We start from the raw sequence: 20,704 nt of genomic DNA, 5'->3' as shown, positions 1-20,704 counted from the left end.
TCTGCTGGAATTTGCCCATGGAGGCTTATACTTACACACTTTATCACCAAATCGGGAGTGATAGAAACAAATTTATTCTTCCTCACAGGACTGTGTGCATTGGTATTCCCTATTATTTCAGTTCTGGGACTTTGATCTGCCATGTGGGTGATACTGAGATTGTGTCTGTAAGCCTGCAACCTTGCAGTGATAATTCCTGGATTTGTTGCTGGTGTGATTATTACCAATGGGATGCTGAATTTGATTAATTGCTTGTGGCTGGAGCACATCATGAATTTTGTCTGCCATCTGGATCAGCTGGAGTAGTTTCTCGTTACTAGTGGTAAGAAAAGCCTGGATATTGCTCGGGAGACGGTTGAGACACCATGATTGTAAAACATGCCATTTAAAATTGTCACCTGCAAGTTCGTGCATTTTTGACAATAACTGGAGTGGGTGTATATAGCCAAGTTACAAATCCTGAAACATATTCTTTAGTTTGGTATTTTCAGACTCATAAGGAAATTAATTTATTTTTCAATTCCTCATATTTGATATCTAAGGAGATTTCAGAACTAGCCCCAGAAATTTACTGCAGAACCTCAGTGTTGAGTGCAGAAACTGTGGTATAAAATTTCATGTAATCTCGTGTTATACCGAGCTTGAATTTGCATCTAATTGAAAAAACTACATGTTGGGGTCATTATGGCAAAATGAGACAAGTTTCACAGTAACACGAGCCATTTGCTTGTGATCAGTGGTTGGAGGATTGCTAGTAACCATTTCAATAATACATGTAAATAAATCAATAAAATGATATAGTTCAGGAATGCAGTTGCAGTGAACATGAAGAAACACTAAACAATTGATTAGGACCTAAGTTCAAATGATCTGCAGCATGAGAAAGAGAGGAGAGGGGGGGAAACTCACCTACTTGATGAATGCACACAGATAATATCCATTTTGTGGAAGAAACGAGGACAATGTATCACAAATCACCTTGGTGCATAAAAATTATTCATTCTCATGTTGCTGGAGTATGGTAGCTGACAAATATATAAAACTAATCCAATATGCATAATGATAAAAAAGTATTGGCTGAGATGCATTTCACACATTATCACCAGACACTGTTATAGAGAAGTTCTCCACTACCTCTGAAATTGCCTGGATTCATTTCGATTGAGCACATGCATGGGTCACCAGTTGTTGCATTGTGCTGGATTTTTTTGCATGATGAACTTTAAACATGAAGTAGTAGGTTAATTTTAAATTAAAAAAAACTTTAATTACAACAACTACACATAAAATTAATATTGCTGGTGATTGCATCGGAGTAAAAATCCGACTGACCGCAGTGACGATGAAACGTGCGAGTATCCCGAAATCTCCATTACTGTTACAGACATAGATATGGCCACACAGTTGGCAAATAAAAAACAATTTCATTTATTTAGAGTCGCCACACTTTGTTTGCTCTATATAGAGGAAGAAAAGTTATGTCTTAATGTTCAGCAGCGAAGTAAACTTGTACTGTAAAAAATCTGATGAGTGGATGAGTTAAATATCTAGGTGGATATATCCAAGGAGGTATTTGCAGCATTGGATGATGAATCAAGCGGCATTGTACTCTGTAGAAGAATTTTCCCTTTTTCTCTGCAAAGAGTGCAGCATGTATGACAGATGAAAGAAGTATAGCAAAATAGAAATACCAGAAACATAGCTGTGTTAAAATGGTGTTTGTAAGATAAAGATACTTTTTGAGTAGAAAATAACTCTTTCTGGCCTGATGTGAAGAAGTTTTTGTGAGATAAGATTTAATAGCATAATTGTGTCTTTAAGTTCAAATAGATGTTCTCACTGTATACTTAAGCAAGCACCAGCAAAGTTAAAATTGAAAAGCTTATACGTTTTGTGAATGAATGATGAATTCAAATTGCAGGTGTGTACAATAAAGCAAATACAAGTGAAGTGCTAGTTCTAAAGTAAAAATTATAGTTATAAATTCCTGTGTCATTTTTTGTGTTTATTCTATATTACATTAATTTTCGTGCAGTTATATATTACCTTCCACATTTTATGATGCTGATTTTGTGTATAATTTTATTAGATGGCATCTAATATGAATCGAGGCTACCCTGTCCCACCTCAGGCTGCTGTTCAAGGAAATGCAGTTCCACCTGCAGGCCCAACACCTGTGCCTGTACCACCTCCTGGACCACCACCTGTCCCTAATCAGTCAGGCCCTCCTTCTGCAGTTCCCCAAGGAGCTGGTGGTCCTCCTATTCCTCCAGGAGCCATGGGTGCAGTGCCCCCTCCTGGACCTGGGATGAGACCACCTGACAGGCCAATGACTTTACAACATGCAGGACCTCCACCAAGCCGTCAGTATGGAAGTCCGGCTCCAGTTTATCAGGTATGTAAAAATTTGGTACTTTCTCATTATCTGCAGCGCCACAAAAAAAAAAAAAAAAAAAAAAAAAAAACTGCAAAATATTTTGATCAGGCAATGTACCACGTTACCACAAAAGTAATCATACGGTATGTTACAATGTTATGCAAAAGTGTTTATCTAGTAACCCAAATATGTATACAGCAGAGTTGCCAACTCTTCCAATTTAGGCAGGAGACTCCCGTTTCCTGACTCTACTCCTACCACCCTGATTTACAATCTAGTTCTCCAGACTTTTACTTGTTCTTAAAATTTCACAATTTATATGTAGCTTGGCTTTTTAGCTTAATACTTCATTATTTGTACCCAGAAAAGTAATTTTTGGCTTCTGAAAGTATTAAATTTTTCTTTAGATTACCTATAAAAGGAAACCAAAGTTTCATCAGGGAGACGTTATGGGATGCTTTTGCTTTGTATATGAGACATTATGGGATACTTTTGCATTGTATCTGAAAACATTGTGTTCCAGTTCTCCAGTGAAGCATCAAGTGCCACTGCTACTCATGTGGCATACATTAGCCACTAAGCGCGAAACAAGCTCAAGGTTGTTATTTTGTTTGTCTCACGATTGAGCATTGTGAGTTGAAATTGTGATCTGTCTAAGTAAAGTCTGCCAAAAAGGTAAAGCACATGTGTACTTTTCAGAAATGGTACACGTAGTGACTTTCCTTCTATTATTTTGTCAAGGAAATGTAATATATTTGCAATGTGTACAATTTTTCCTTTTGATTTTGCATGGTGGAAGGGCCGACATTCTTAAACATGTGTGTACACAAAAACACAAGGACAACATGAGTTACATTTGAATAATAATAATAAACTTTTCTGAGCAAACAAAATACCAAAAGTTATTAATGCAGAATGCCTGTTCTCTGCCTCTTTACTGGAGTAACCTGCTGCTGAATGCATTGGATCATGCTATGGCTTTATTTAGAAAAATATTTCTCGATTGTAAAATCGTTAAGAAATACTGAAATGCAAGAACAAAAATTGCAGTTGTTTTTAAAGGAATGGTCTGGAAAATAAGTCTTCAGTTATTAATTGCATTAAAACAGCTCCATTCTGCCTCTCTATAGATGGAAGCAATAACTCTGATGCAAAGCTGTATCCAACTGTCGTTTCTTTTTTCAATTCAGACTCTTCAGAAATTGAGTGTAGTTTACTTTCTGTCCCCACTTTAGAAAAATATCTGACAGGCATTAATATAGCACAGCTAATTATTAAAGCTTTAAAAGAAAATGCAGTTTGTATGGATAATTGCTTAGCGCTTAATGTCGACAATGCACCAGTAATAGTAAACCTGAAGACTAATGTTGCAGGCATCTTAAAGAAAATTCAGATTTGCAAATTATGAGATGCACCTGTCACCTTTTAAATTAAGCAGCTGAAAAGGGGGCAGCTTCTTTACCTATAAATGTGGATGAATACATTGTTGATATGTATTATTTTCTTAAAAAGAGTTCTAAAAGGAAGGAAAAATTGAAACAATTCCAACAGCTGGATAATATTAAAATAAGAAAACTTTTGAAACGTATGTACACTGTATTTATCGTTAGAGGAATGTTTATCTAGAATCCTCAGCCAATGATACCCACTTCTTACATTCTTTAAGGGAGAAGTAAATGCTTCTAAAAGTCTGTAGTGAAAGTTACGAAATACCTAAAGTAAATGAAGAAGTAGTTCGTACATTCAGTGTTAAAAATACATGTGAAAGAAGTAATTTCTGCACCTGTGAGCAATTTAATGGAGAATTTTCAGATTAATACTACAAAATATAAGCTTGAAAGTAAAACGAAGTTCTCCCAAAATAAAAAAGTTGCTTGACCAGGAAAACATTTCCTGATTACTGTAGTTTATCTTGTGAAGAACAAGTATTTATATTTTTGTCTTCAGAGCTTAATAAAGCTTTTTTGTATGTGTCATTTTCCCATTATTGGATGTTCTTAACATAGTTGTACAGTGCAGAATTTCATTAATTCATATTCTGGAATCAATGATTAGTTGTTTGTTTAAAACATTTTATCAAAGTTTGTAAAACCAGCTTTGGTTTTCGTCTTCTAAGCCTGTATATTATGTGATTTATGAAAAAATTTAAAATCGGAAGAAAGATTTAAGATTTTGTAATGGGGGTTGCAACTAACAAAGTAGTGGGAAAACTCTTGGATGGAGACAAAAATATGTTTAATATCCACATTAGAAAGTACTTTTGCCGAGTATGTGATAACATACTGTATAAATTTCCAATTACAGGGTTCGTACGGTCCTTAAAGTCCTTAATTTTTTCAAAAATGATTTTTGATCCTTAAAAGTCCTTAATTTTGGCCAAAATGAATAAATGGTCCTTAATTTTGCTCATTTGACATTTCTTATCATTTCTAATGATTGCCATTCTAAGTGTGAATTACGATTTCTCATGAATATGGAATTAAAATTACACGGCTCTTAACCAATCTGTTGGCGGATTGCATTTGAAACGATAAAAAAAAAAAAAAAAAAAAAAAAAAAAAAAAAAAAAAACATTTAGCTACTCAAACGAAAGTATCGGTGTCTGATTGGTTATTCACCCAATCTTTTGAAACAGGTGTTATCCATAAATTTAGGCAGATTGTGGCGAAAGCGTGAAGCCGGAAGTTCTTTAAGAGGCGAAAGTGATGATGAAGGTGCTCAAGAAAAAAAAGGGGGGTTTTCTGAAAATATTTGCCAAAATTAGAGCAATCCAAACCTGGAAGGCCACAACCCTTCCGACGCCAATAGGAACGAGATGCCTGGGAAGTACATTTTCAATAAACTGTGGCTTCATCAAGCTGACTACAAAGACTGGATATTGATGGATGGCAATCCTTAAATGTGGTCTTTGTCTGAAACAAATTGAAATTTCTAGAATGGGAGAGTCAGCGCTGAAAATTCACATGAAAATTAAGTTTCGTTTTATCATTTCAATTTGCTTAGCTTAATTTCTGTGTTTGTTTTAATTAAGCCATAAATTAATTTTTATCACCTTCTGCGGAGTTTATTCTCTTTTGCACATACTATATGTATGGGATATTGGAATTATGAGTTTATTTCTGCAGAGGGTCTGTTATCGATTTCGTGGGAAATCTGTTGGCTCCATTTCGATTTTAGGTCGCCAAGGGCAAATTCGGTAACGCTAGCCGAGAAAAAGTGAAGTTCGGAAATACGTTTTGAAACTTCAATAGACAATTAAGTATTTGGTTTAAACCTATGTTGTTGATAGCAATGCATAATTTTTGCTAATGGCGATACAATTATTAGTTGAAAATAACTAACTAATTAAAAATTTTTAAATATTTTTAAAGCTGAAAACAACTAATTGAAACTAATTTTCCTGAATTAACTAGATGCAAAATTAACTTTCATGAATTACTAAAGTTATTGAGTAGAAGTTTAACTGAAAATATACATTCCGTATTATATATACAGTACAAAGTCCGAGGTCTGGACTCATCGGGACTTCGGCGATACCAGATTTGCGATTTTTCCGGATATTAGATCATTTTAAATCTACTAAGATGGAACGTAGAAATTATAAAATTGAAAATATGAAATCGTGATTTATGAAATAATGAAGCATTTATGATTTAAAGGGTATCAAAATTTACAAAAGAAAAGAGCTTAATATTTATATGTTTACTTTATTAAACATTTCTTTCAATGTGAGTTGTTTGATTTGTTTTCTCTGCTAATACTATAGACATATAATTTCTTGTTCAGTTATTAAGTTCCATTGTTCAAGTCCTGTAATTACTGTGTCGAGAATTCCGAATAACTTGTCAATCAAAATTTTTTTCTCGTTCAATAACCTCTCTGTTACTTTCTTCACTATCGGTAGCTGTATTTTCTGGATTTAGAACCATACTACAGATTTCGCCCTCCGTTAATTGATTGATGATTGGGCATTGTCATCACAGTGAAAAACTTCTGTTTAACTTCGCTAAATTCTGCCGCCTGGTGCGGCCCATGCGAGCTCTGGCGCTGGTTCTTGCTTTATGTGAATAACAAATCAGTTATTCTTAATTCAAATAGCACTAAATATAATCGTTTGTCCTATGAGTATCATTAACAAAATCTATTTTTAGCATAAGGAAAGAAATTTCTGCTAAATCTCCCCTTGTCAACATTTTAGCGCATTAAACTTAAATCTGTAATCGGATAGTACTCTGTTATGTGGCGTCGCTGCATGATTCATCACTCAAGTTGTCATCCGTTGATAAACATGCGGTGATGAAAGCAAAATACAATAAATAATGATTCGCGATTTCGGCATCAAGGATATAAAATATTAGTTGGTGTAAAATTAACAAATATTTCGGTTTGAGATTATGCCAAGCAGACACGCAGCTATGGAGTCAAGTTACTAATCACACAAATTTATGCTAAAATAATTATTTCTTCAATAATGAGATATTTTATTTAGCGCCAAACTGAGATTAAAAATCGGGATTTCCGGCATGTTTTTTTATGATGAGGAAAAAAAATCTAATGCGCGTGCGTAAAGCATACCCCTTCCCTTCAAAAAAGCCCTAAAAAATTGGTTCGTGGTGGCTTTGAGGTCCAGATTTTAGATCATTCCAGATATTGGATGTCCGGATCTCGGACTTTGTACTGTATTTCAAAATATAACCTACCAGTATGGATTTACTCATTTAAAATAATTCCACTTTAATTAAACTTAGATAATATAATCAATTAATCAATATTGTTTTGGAAATAAATTATATATATATATATATATATATATATATATAATATAGTAAAAAATGTATATTTTCACTATTCAAGTATTCACTGTGACAAGTATTCTTATCTTGTCATATGAACAGGCCTCTGTGGAAAGGGGCTTCTCTGTAAATAAAGCAATTGAAATTGAAAATTTAAATGATTCATCATACATTTTTCAACGCACAGTATTTGATTACATAAAATTTTCTGGAGGTGTTCTTAATATCGAAATTAATAAAGAAATGAGATCAGCAGCAGCTTCTGCAAGAAGTGGAGTTTGTTATTTAGAAGTTCAGTATTTAGAGGAACGTTTAGTATTTAGAAGAACAAAAATCTTTAACTAAATCTGAAAGTTCAAAGAGGAAAAGAAATATTATTGAGGAAGAAATTGATTATATGAAGCAGAAGAAAAAATTTCTTCAAAGGGACATTAAAGATATTAATGAAGAAGTAGATGCTTTAGCAGATGAAACTGAGACCAGCAGGAACATTGATTTGTTTATCAAAGCAAATGAACTTAGAAGAATAGTTAAAGAAAAGGAAATAGATATAAATAAATTAGATGTTAAAATAGCTGAAAAGATTTCAGATTTAAAAAAAGGACAAATGTTTTGTATCTTTTATTGTACAGTTTATAAATCTAGTATCTTTCAAAAAACCAAGGAAATAAATTGTATGTTTACAAATCAGTTATTTTAATCTGCAAAATATTCTTACATTGTGAATATAATAGTAGTTGACTGTGTTTAAATAAATATCAAATAAGTTAAATAATAATCATGTAAATCTCTAAAATAGTGACTGTTATTAGTGTAAAATACACTTATACATGTTTTTCAAGAAATTATGTTCCTAATTTAATGTTATCTACTTCATAACTTGTAGGGAGTTAGTTTAATTTTCAAAATTGTTTTATGGTAAGTATTAAATTGAATTTAATAATAGTGCATAATACACACTTCTGTTAGTTTCTTAAAGTGAAATTACAAGCATGAAGTCGGTTGTATGGATAATTGCTTTTTTCTATTCTTTTTTTTTTTTTTTTTTTTTTTTTTTTTTTTTGTTTGTTGATAGCTCCTTAATTTTTTCTTTGATGGTCCTTAAAAGTCCTTAATTTTCATGTAAGGAAATGTGTACAAACCCTGAATTATCAATGAAGTGATTTTATATGCTAAAGTTGTAGATGTTTCCACTTTAGCATTTTTTTATGATATAAGATATTTTTTTTAAATAGGTCTGCAATTTTACTTCATAGAGTTTTGAAAGACAATGATACTGATTTTGCATCTGGTAACTCTAGTCGCAGTTTTGCAGTTCATAATTAGAAAACTTGGATAGGGTTATAAAACCGGCCAGGATTGACATCCAGTGGAGTTTAAAAGGAATGGGAAGGAATTTTTCAGTACAGTGAACTGTTTAGAATAATTAGGCCATTCTGACAATTTCGTGCAGTAATGCTGAGTGAAGTAGGATTTTTAGTTTTGTTACTAAAACAAAGATTAAATTTGGGTTCAGAATAACATTAGAGAAACTTTTATTAGCAAAAATAGGCCTATGTGGCAATTGCTATGAACAAACTTATGTAGTTCTTTTGTAATGAAAGCAAAATCTGCCATTGATCTTAACTGAATGGAAACTGAGTAAAGTATTATTTTTCTATCAAAAGGTTTTTTTTTTAATGGTGGCCATTTAAACGTAGTCATTTTCGGTTTTCGCCACTACCAAGACCAGAAGTGGTTGTGATTTTATTATGAAGGCACCTAATAGGCAGCCACAATTACCTCCTATGAGAGAGCAGACAATTTACATCCATGCCTTCTGTGGGATTCAAAACCAGACCAATCAGCATCAATGATTAGGAAAACTGATTATTTTTTACTATTAGAAGATACAAGAATTATAATTTTTTTTTCCTTGCAAGTATATTTTTTTCAAATATTAATTATTTACTATTTAAAGTTAATTCGTTATTAACAAATATTTTTTTAATATATAATTTTATCGTTTATTTTATTTATGTATATTTTTGTTGTTGTGTGAGAAAATTCTTCTGATTTTTTAGTTTCATAGGTTAACAAGTGTTTATGACTTCTTACATTTGGCAAAATAATACTTCTAGGGATATTTTAAAATGATTTTTGTTTTAAACATGTTTCTTGCATTTACAAACTGTTTGTAAATTTCTTGTGAAAACAGAGTATTGCATAGCAAGCATTTCCTTTTCAGCTTTTATTTTGCACAAATTAAATGTGATCTTGAGAAGTGATTAGTTCATTACAAGCAAAAATAATTTTAAAATTTATATAATTAAATTCAAACTTAGTTCTGGTTTAATTATTTGTTACTGAATCTGTGCCGTGCTCTTACATTTGAGAACTAAGCATTATTCTAGATACTCTGAGCATCCTTGACTGTCGAGTGTAGTTGGACAGTGATTCCATCACTTTGTACTGTGAAGGCAATGTTTCAAATTCATGGGATAATGGGAAGGATCTCATATTGCCTGTGCTTCCTCTATTGCCTGTGCTCATATTAAATCTCATATTGCCTGTGCTCAAATCTCATAGTGATCTCATATTGCCTGTGCTTCAACTTTCTCAGGAAATACTGAAGAATGGTTAACATTTAAAGATATATATATATTTCAAGTTAACGTGAAAGTCAAACTATTTCTGTTGTTATGAAGTTGCAATATTTAAAGGCTAGTTGCAGAAGTTATGCATTAAAAATTATACATTCAGTAACTATTCCCAATGCTAATTATGAAATTGCTTGGCAGTCTTAGCAAAAGTAAAATAGCTATGTAATTAACTAAAAATGCCTTTGTTTTAATTTTTTCATGGTAAATAGTTTTTCCCATGTAATTGTCTCAATATGCATCAGTTTTCTCTATGATATTAATTTTACACTTTTCTTTGATTTTTTTTCAACATATTTCTGGCTTTTTGCTGTTACAGAATTGGTAGGGGTTATGTAGGATTTTAGACATTGCAACTTGGAAAGTTTAGAAGAATTTAAAGGCAAGATTTATAGACTCATGAATCTAGAAGATTCCAGAAAAATGTCTTCATGATATTAACATGTAATAAATGTATTTTGCAGAAAGTTTGTGATAACTTTTTGGAGAATGTTTGGAAGAACAATGAAAGCATAATGTTTTGCTTCTGTTACTAGAAGTCTTTTTCTCAACATGTTTGTCTTCCCTTTGTTTTCTCTACTTTTCACTAGACACAAAGCATGGAATATATCAAAAATGCTTCTAATCTTATCACGTGGACAGGCATTTACAGAAAGGAATTTTTCTATTATTAAAGAAATTGAAAACTGACAATTTAAAAGATTCATCTTGTATGTCTCAGTGCATCATCAGTGGCATAGCTAGGGTGAGGCAAAGCGTGCAGCATCCATGGGGTGCCAAACTGATGTTACAAAATTTTAGAATGAAATATTTTTCATTCTTGGCATACAGAAGGGGGTGCAAAATCGTCAGTTATTCCAGGGTGCTATTAAACCTAGCTATGGCCCTGTGCATCATACATAGGGCTGGCACTATGCATTTTCCCACCTGACGCAATCTCTGTGGATCCTAAATTCTGCTTTTCAGTGCCTTCCTAAATTCTGAAATATTGCCGTTTCTAGATTTTGATGCTCAGTGTGTCACTAGATTCTAAAATTCTGCTACACTGGCTCTCTAACTGTCCCTTACCGTATATCATTTCATATTTATTCTGGATGTTCATATTATTACTAAAGAAATAAAATTGGCACCTTTTCCTATACATTCTAAATGTATTTAGTTTTTTAGAATAACAGAAATCTTTAATTAAATCCAAAAATTTTTAAATGAAGATGAAATATATTGAAGAAAGAAACCGGATACGTAAAGAGAAAGAAAATTATTCTTCAAAGCTATGTAGAATTATTATTATGTAAATTAAGCAGTTGTTTATAATTTCAACCTTTGCTATAATTTTTTGTTTCTCGCCAGAATGAAAATCACTTAGATAGTTTTTAAATTAAGGATTTGGGGTTGTAAGACAGAACTTGTTTCTGGCCTCCACTTACACACTGCTGTAGTTCCTACCAACTCTGGTAATTTGTCATTATTTGTTGTTGCGTTATCGCTGCTTGAATAATGTTATATTTATAAATAATATGTTAACAATATAAATGTTATATTTGAATATGTTATGCGATAACTACATTTTGACGACTTACGAGTTTGTTAGGACCTGTTAGTGAACCAGCTTAGATTAAAATTAAATTGTGTAGTCTTTGACTACTAGTCCACATTTTTAGTTTGAATTTAACTGTTCTTGTTTAATCGGATCACCATAAGCTGTAGTCAGTTTTGCTAGAATAAGAACACATGCCTTTATGTTAAGGTCTTTTTAAATAAGAGGTTTATCTAAACCTTTATCTGACTTTGTAGTTACTTTCAGACATAGCGATAATTTGCTTCACGTCTGTCAAGGGTTTGGGACTATTTAACTTTTATTCGATCAAGTAAAACCTCATAGGTACATAGCCAAGTGATTGACAAGTTGGACACTCAGAAACTAGTGGGAGTTAGAAGAAGATGCTTAAAGAGAAGGAAATTGATATAAATTAGCCAGAATGTCTGGAAAGGCTTTAAATAGTTTGTTGAGTGGTGTATCTTTTAATGTGTAGTTATCTTAATATTGTTAAAATGTCAATGTTTTGTAACTTTTAATGTACAGTTATCTGAATATTGTTTAAGAATCAATGTCATAAGTTACATGTATTTTAAACTGTGACATGTTAATCTTTGACTGTTATGACAGTTTTTTCCGCATAATTACTGCGAGCGGTTTCACTGACCACTTTTAAGAAATGCATAAAAGTATATATTTTTATGCATTTTTAAGGAATCGTATGGATACTTTATGCATATTTATGGAATTCTAATTCATTTAAATCAATATATTTTAAACATAAATCATTTAATTTTACGCAGTTTAATTCATATAAAAAATGACTGTTTTCTTCATTTTAAGGAACAAAGCTTTTAAAGAAGAAAGATTTTATTAAATATGCATGAAAATATGACTTTATTAAGTTTACTGTCAATTAAACCGTAATTCTACAACAATGAATTTAATTATAAATTATTAATAGATTAGTATACCTTTGTTTACAAGGATGAATCATAAGATGACACACAGTCGAAACACATCTTTTGAGAGCACTGAAGGCACACTTGTTCCTCGCATTCCAAGCATTTGTGTGCTCTTTTTCTATTCTTACAAAGTGGGCACAGATCACATGTTTTTCTTTTTTCTAATTTTTCTTCCTAATTTGATAAATCCATTCCCTTAATTTCATTCTGTCTAAAGATTCAGATATGGTTTGATAAGTTGGTTTGCTAATAAAAGTGTAATTTTTTTTTTCTTTTCAGTTTTGTGGCATCAGGATATGACTGGAACAATATAAATGAATTCACAGCACACATATCCAGTATTCTAAAAAAAAAACCAAAAAATGTTGTGCAGATTTTCTTGTTAAGAAAACTTAACATTGATATTATAAACTGAAAAAATAGAAAAATATTACAGCAACACATAATAATCATCAGGAATTCTAAAAATATACTGTTTTTAAGAATTTTGTGATTTTACTATTGAATTTTCTGGGGCATAAGTCTGAAGAAAACCATTTTTAATAATCGATAAAAAAAGTTGTGTTAGAGTGGGTCCGAGCAAATTGGTAAATTGCAAGCTCAGTAAGAGTTTTGTGGCATGACATTAAAATCTGAATCCTTTTTGAATTTTTTCCTTCTTTTTTTAAAAGATCTGCTGACTGACAAGCTGACTTAGAGGCAAGTATTGTTTCACAAGCAGATTATAAGGCACTGATAGTACTTGATCACAGTAATAAAACATTGCTTTTCAGTATAGTCACCATGCTTACCTATTCCACCAAAGCACTGATGCAGGGATAGAGTAAATTGTTGTCCTTGGCATCCTTCTGGTAGCCCTGCTGCACATGAACAATATTTAGCACATTGTTCCCTGAGATATTGAGTTTCTTGGTGGTATCACTAAATTGGATGCAACAGTCACCTTGAATTGGAGTTCCAAAAAACAAACATTGTCATTTTTGCAGACATGTTTGGCCAATTAGGTTGTTGTTTATTTTGCAAATCCATATCAGTACACCAAACCAAACTTGTTTTTATGACATGACATTAGCAATGTCAACACCCTTTCAAACAAAAGCCTGACCACTGGAATGCAGCATGATAAACTAGTGGCTGACAGCTAGTGTGGGTTACCCAACTACTTCCTTAAAAATATACACACTTTTAGAGCTTTGCCAACAAGAATGTCCCCCCCTGAATATGTAATGTATAAATATATAAATACATGCATCATATATTTCTTTCTGTATACCTGAGGTGAAAATTTCACTTTTATAGATGATGATAGTGATGTTGATGCTGAAGATATTTTTCAATTTGACACATCTTTTTTTGAGGCATTACTCATAGACTAAATTATAATAAAGCAATATAAGCACAGATTTCGCAAATTAACAGCATTCTTGAAAAAAATATTTGACTTCATGTTTAATAGTACATACTGTGAAAATTATGATATTGATATTAGTTTAAGAATTGCAGAGTTATGATCTGCTTTATTTCTGTTCATTGCTGAAAAATTTTGGTTTGCAAATTTATCATTAATGGTAAAATGCTTTATTTTTGCTTTTGCCACTAAGGAAGTATATGCGTCATATGTGTTTTATAAAAATGAGTAAAATTTTTTAAAGGGGACCGCTTGAAAAAGATTTGTTATAAGCAGATTATTACTTTTTGAATAGAAGAAGAAAATAGCTAAATTTAAAAATAAAACTTAAGAGGCTATTGCAAATTAAGAGTTTTACCTGTATATTTTTTATTTTTACACATGTATGAAGAGATGGGCTATCAGTTCATTCATAGACTTAACATTCAAAACATATTTATCATGTATAAAAATGTTACAGATTCCTGTATTATACGCTGTATTTTTTCCCCTGTATTATAAGCATATACATATGCTTATAATCAAAATAATTCTTTAAATAAGTAATAGATTTGCAATGAGGAAATATTTATGAAAAGTTACAAATTAATCTGTTATTTGTGTGTTTTTTGTCAACTTAAAATTTGGTGGAGATCTTGCCAAACTTGTATTGACAAATTTGATGGAAGTTTGAAGGACCATATTGATCTTTATTTAATTAGAAAATCAATAGGTACAACTTACAGATACAGCAAAAAGAAACTTCGATAAAAGCTTTGAGATAATTTGGAAACAGATTAATTAAAACTAGTATTAATAATCTGAGCAGCTAAACTTTCCTTAATGGCATTTAAAAAAAGCAGTGAATTTCTCAGCTTCTTTGTGAACTTGGCAAATATATAAGTTTTTTTAAATACAAGTATATATGATGTTCTACTGAGTGCTTTATTCCACCATTTTGTGAACTGTAAATTCATTCAATGTTTTGCATGTGTACAGTAGTACAACTAATCTCATAACTTTGTAAATATTCCACTGCCTCTAGCTTTTTGTAGAAGATTGGTCCCCCTTTTTTTTATTGCAAGAGTAGAACAGAAATTAAAATAAAATTTCAACCTTCTCTTTAAAAGCTGAACAGGCTTAGTGAGTATCATTGTTGCATGAAACCTGAGTGAACGAGTGTGTTGTGATGTAATGCTTATCCATTATTTGCACTAAACTGGACTATTTGGTGACAGTGTTTATTTGTTGAAAATGGACAAAGGGAAAATATGTAAATTAGAAGGTATATAAACATCAACATTTTTCATTCGCTAATAGCATTCAATACATTTTACTAAATCATATGAAAAAATCTGATGTGTACACCATATGACTTCCTTGTAAGGAATATTAAATTTATGCATTTTTTCATGCATTTCATTTAAACTTATTAGATTGAATTAAATCTACTTTGTCAATATCGCATAAACCACAGTAGAATAATCCACTCTTTAAAATTCACTATATTTGTTTACCATAGTGACACCCTGACGCTATGCTAAGTTCCCTTAACAGTGTTACATTTCATTCATTATATAACTTATAACATATTGCCGAAACTATTACACAAAAGTGTAGTTTTGCTGGCTCAGTGAGAATAAAGCCTAAAACGTGCATGACGATAAGAGTTTACTGGCATGGTAATTGATCTTATAACTCAGAATGCGCAAAATTTATATCATGTAAAGAATTATGTAACCGTTGCCGCATGTTCTAGTCAAATATTATAATAAATCTAAAACAATGTATAAAAGAAATTGAACAAACAAAAAAAAAAAAAAGAGAGAGAGAGAAAGAAACAGTTTTTTCACAGACAATTCAGTATTTCTCATTCAATTAATTCAGTTCTCACTTCGCGAGAAGGCAAAAATACATAAAAACTCAAAATATCTATATTAAAAATTATGAACAAATCTTAAACACTTATTTTCTTGAAAAAATTCCAAAAAGGATTAAGTATGATTTAATTCGCAATAATAAATGAAGGTGTTATCTTTGTTGTTACGAAGCTTAGTCTCTCTAGATTAGCAACAAATCTACTAATCTGCTGCTTCAAATGTAAACAAACATGTCCACCATGTTATTTAAAAATTAGGCTTAACCGCACTTTAACAGCTTTTAAATGGTTGATTAATTCTACAAATATTGCTTGCAGATTTCCTACTAAAGGCATAAAAACCTTAACCAGAAGATAGGAACAACATAATTCGATCATTTTTAAAGCAAAAAATGCACAATTTACAAACATATAAGTATAAAGAAGCCGAGTAACAGAGTGTATATATATACTTTTGGTTCAGCCAATTGCAACCAAAATAAGAGGTGCACATTTACATGTTATAGCAGTTGTGTATACAAAATTTCACTGTTCTGATGCTACTCGTTTTTGAGTTATGCGAGATACATACGTAATCACAGTACGTATTCTCTTCAGATGTAATTCTCTTCAGTACGTATTCTCTTCAGAATTCATTTCAAATTAGTTTTATAATTTTTTTTGGGGGGGGAAGAGTTCTTTATTCTGTCCTTACGTACAAATGTCACGCAAAAATATCGTTAAATTGCATTTGATAGCGATAAAAATGGATATTTGCATTGAAATATGATGCTTGAAACATTTCGCAGTTGCAATACTTCCTTTTTACTTTGTACAAGGAAGGAAAAAGAGAGAGAGATGAAGAAGATAAGCATTTAAAATTTATGATTTTATCAGCGAAAATTTTGTAAACAAGATTGTAAGCAAAAAAACTGGAGTGTCACCAACTGTCGGTGACTAATTTTTTGCCAAGCTAAGTCACCAAAGACAAGAGCCATTTTCAAAAATAGTGACACCCAAAGAATTTCATAAATCAGCAGCCAATAAGCAAAATTAAAACCATTCATAATACAGTCAAAAGTCGTTAATTCGGACACCCGTAATTCGGAATGATCTATAACCGGACCTCAAAACTAACAACTTTCTGGCATGCGCCACGTTGACATATGCGCATACACCTCTGTAAGGAACTTTATTATAATACCCTCTTATTTCTTCCTTGTACAAAGGAAATGAAGTACTGTAATGACGAAAAATTCAGGGTATCATATTTCAATGAGAATAAAGGTCATTTCCCCTTAAGCGGATTATAAAATTGATTTAAAATGGATTCAGAAGAGATTTTTTCATGATGTATGTATGTACGTATTTCGCATAACTAAAAAGCGAGTAGCCTCAGAGCATTGAAATTTTGTTTGCAGGATTGCTATAACATGTAGATGTGCACCTTGTATTTTGGTTGCAATCAGCTGGGATTTAAGATCATACAACATTTGATATACTAAATAGCAGCTATTAGCGCTATTTATCTCTTACCTAATGTACCCACTTTATATATTATCTCCATTCTTTTTTAAGTTTTAAAGTTCTTATACAAAAACTTTACTGTATTGAAGGTTAGCAGCCTCCTTACTTTTATATCTTGCTAGTTTATCTCATATTGAAATCATTAAATGTCATTCCACTAGATGACAAACTTGAAAATTTAACGCCATGCCTGCTACAGGTAAACCCAAAAAACAATTTCTATGAAAAACATTTAACTGTATTTACATGATTACATGCGGTACTTGACATATTAAATATATAGGACAGACTAAAAACAATCTTAACTTTCGAATAAATAACCATAGAGCTCAAATCAAAAAATTCAACGCACAAAAAAATAGCATTAAAATAAGTACACCATCACAACTCAATACAGCAGAATTAGAACACTTTAAACACCATGACTTCAACTCTATTCAACTTCAGATACTAGATATAATACCCAATCACAAAACACGAATTTTTCAGAAATCTCTCTACCGCTCTGTTACTTGGCTCAGTTTCTTTATTCTTACATGTTTGTAAATTGTACATTTTTTGTTTTAAAAGTTGATTGAATTATGTTGTTTTTATCTTCTGGTTAAGGTTTTTATTCCTTTAGTTAATCTGCATGCAGTAGTTGTAGAATTATCTGCAATTTAAAAGTTGTTTAAGTGCAGCTAAGCCTTTTTTATTTATTTATTTTTACCATAACAGCCATATTTGTTTACATTTGAAATTTGAGCAGAATAGTGGATTAAGTCAGTTTATGCACCTTCATTGTCTTTTTGCCGAATGGGACCAAAAAGTAAACCTTTTTACTGGCTCTGGGTTTCGTACAACGCAGTTTCACACAACACGTCATTTTCTAGGAACCTATCTACTGTGTTATAGGAGGGTTACCTGTAATTCAATATACTGTATAAGGATGTCGTGGGGTCTCTATCAGATTTTTTTTATAAATAACAGTGTTGGTTGTTTTTTTAATCTTCATTGTAAAATCCTTGTTTCAGTCATATATTGTTGAATAAATGATGAAGTGTGTTTATGATTATATACAGCTGATTTTGATTTAAAAAAAAATAGACGTGATCTTGAATTATTTGGACTCGGAATTATTTCAGTAACTTTATAGTGCCTATAAATAATGCCAGATTAAAAATGCTGGTTTTACACAGTTATTAGAGTATGTTTCCTGTGAGAGCATGACAAGAAATTCTTCTGAGGAATGTTAGCATAAGCATATGTTTCGCATGATATATTTTGCAAATGTGGTGAACATTTTATGATTCTATATGGAATGGTATTTATATTAATGTGTTAATAGTATGTAACATGAATTAGAAGAAAATTTAAAATAAAAAGTTTAAATATTTTAAAACAATTTAACAAAAAATTCCTCCCTTCTTTTGAAGTTGTTTTTTTGTTTGTTTGTTTAAAAGTTTCTTGTGAAAATTTTATATTTTTTCGAATGATTTGAAGAGTGGAGGGTAACAGTACAAGCATTCTTATTAGATGAAACTTAATTCCAAAACAGGGCTTAGCTCAGCTTCTTTAAAAATCTTTTATCTTTATACTTAATTATTTTTCATTCTTACGTAATTTTTACGTTTGTGAATAACTCAAAATATCCAAATCTCACTTTTGAAAATCTGATGAAGTAGAACAAGCAATAAATTGGTCTTAAAACTAAGAAAGGAGAAAGAAATATTTAGTTATGTAACTGGAAAAAGATTTTTCTCTTTCTACTTTTTTCTTCCTTTGGCATTTGATTCTCATTGCCCCATATAGATAAATAAAATTTTATTGCAAAAAATAGATATTTAGTATTAATTATTTTTTAAGAGATGGTAAACTCTTTAAGTATTGAAATTCATTCATTACCAAGTGATTATCAGTATTAACTTGAGCAGTTTGTTCAATATTATATATAATATTTGAATATGTTAGCAATGTACAAAGCTACTTTTTTAACAGTAGCTTTGTACATTGCTACTTTTTTTAATAAGCTATTTTTTTAATAAAACAAATAGAGTTTGTTAATATATTCAGTACCAAATATATGGTATTAAAACTTTTTTTTTTTTTTTTTTTAATTTATAGCCTCAACCTCAACGAGCGGGTTATCCTTCTGGTCCTATGCAAGGTGCACCTGCTCCACCACCACAAGGCATGCATGGTCGTGTTGGGCAGGGAATGGGCCCACCAGCTAATACATATGCTGCAGGAGGGCGTACTCCTCAAGGACCAATGCCTTCAATGGGTATGGAATCACGTAAAAGACCTGCACCAGATCGCTCAGACAGTAGATCTCAAGGACCTCCATCATCTAAAAGGTAAAATTGCTATGAGCAAAACATATATGAAAATTAGTTTGCTTTATGTGTTTAAAGATTCAGGGCATAAATATCCATCTGTTGTTAAAAATTCTACAGAGAGGCTGAGATCCATATAATGAAATTAAAAGTAAAAACTTTGACTGGATACAAGAAAATCAATTTTTTGTTCAAAGGCATTGGGGTAAAGGTATAATTAATTCAGTTCATATTTTATCTGAAATATGCTTCTTTATTAAATACATATTTGTATAAATTTATCAGTAATTACATCCATTAATGTAGTAAGCTATTGTAATTAAGTAATGAGTGGAAAGTATTGACATGATATATATATCATGTTGCAGGAATTATTTGTTAACAGTATTGGGAGGGGGGAATTATGCAGGTTTTTTTTTTTTTTTTTTCCCTGTTAATAGGGCAGCACTTAATGTCAACAGTCCAGAATAATTTCTTTTAAAATATGTAAAAGTGCAAAATAGGTTTTATTAGATTAATTTCAGATTACACAGGAGGCATAAAAATGGCAATTTCATTTCACATTGCCGTTTGCGCTTCTCATGCAATTAATGTCACATGTACTTCATTAGGTAGCAGTCTGCATGGCTGTGGGAAATGCTTTGAGTATTTCACCATTTGTTTTCGGAAGTTTTATTTGTGTATTCACGATTCACTTCATTCAATTGTGTATCACCATTTACTGCATCACAACTTTACAGTAGTTTCATTCTTTTCCTTCAAAATAAAGCCAACACTGAACAAAAAGAAACTGAAAAACCTAAGATTAAAACTTACTGCATTGATGTTTATTCTTCTAGCATTCACAATGATATCATTATATAGTTAACTCGTCACAAATACACACACACACATATAGAGATAGATAGAGTACCACATTAGATGCTTTCTTACATAATTCCGACTGGAACCCATTAACAGAAAAAGGGAGGGGGAGTTGCAAAGCTGGGCCAAGTTTCCTTGTAATATCCAAAACTCTTCATTTTATTTATTTATTTATTTTAATTTAGATTACCTCCTTAAATATAATTATGGTAGAACTTTATACTTTCTGATTATTTGCACATTTGTGAAGTATCCAACTTGCTTAACTTTATTTATAAAGAGTAATGAAAAAAGCATAAGAAACAAGAAATTTTTTGAGGAAAATCAAAGATCTATATGGCTGATATTTCTATCGTAACAGTCAATGTATACTTTCAGCAAAATTAGAGTTAACTATAAAATGTGTGAATATGTGTGTACTCAAGCACCTGTGTAGCACATG

At 31.4% G+C, this 20,704-nt stretch overlaps 1 protein-coding gene across 2 annotated transcripts in view; it reads left to right on the top strand.

Annotated features, from left to right (window-relative positions):
• The window catches only part of Bap60 (Brahma-associated protein 60), a 155,028-nt gene that overhangs the window by 24,332 nt on the left and 109,992 nt on the right, over positions 1 to 20,704 (top strand). For both annotated transcript variants that reach the window (XM_085817875.1, XM_085817874.1), the window contains exons 2-3: positions 2,090 to 2,395; positions 19,187 to 19,419. In XM_085817875.1, the coding sequence (XP_085674001.1) occupies positions 2,090 to 2,395; positions 19,187 to 19,419 (539 nt within the window). The remainder of the gene's footprint in view (positions 1 to 2,089; positions 2,396 to 19,186; positions 19,420 to 20,704) is intronic.

This window comes from Stegodyphus dumicola, chromosome 1 (assembly GCF_044657685.1).
Source record: "Stegodyphus dumicola isolate Sdum_Otavi_A_Nest chromosome 1, ASM4465768v1".
NCBI classification, from domain to species: domain Eukaryota; kingdom Metazoa; phylum Arthropoda; class Arachnida; order Araneae; family Eresidae; genus Stegodyphus; species Stegodyphus dumicola.
This window is presented reverse-complemented; position numbering and strand designations above follow the sequence as displayed.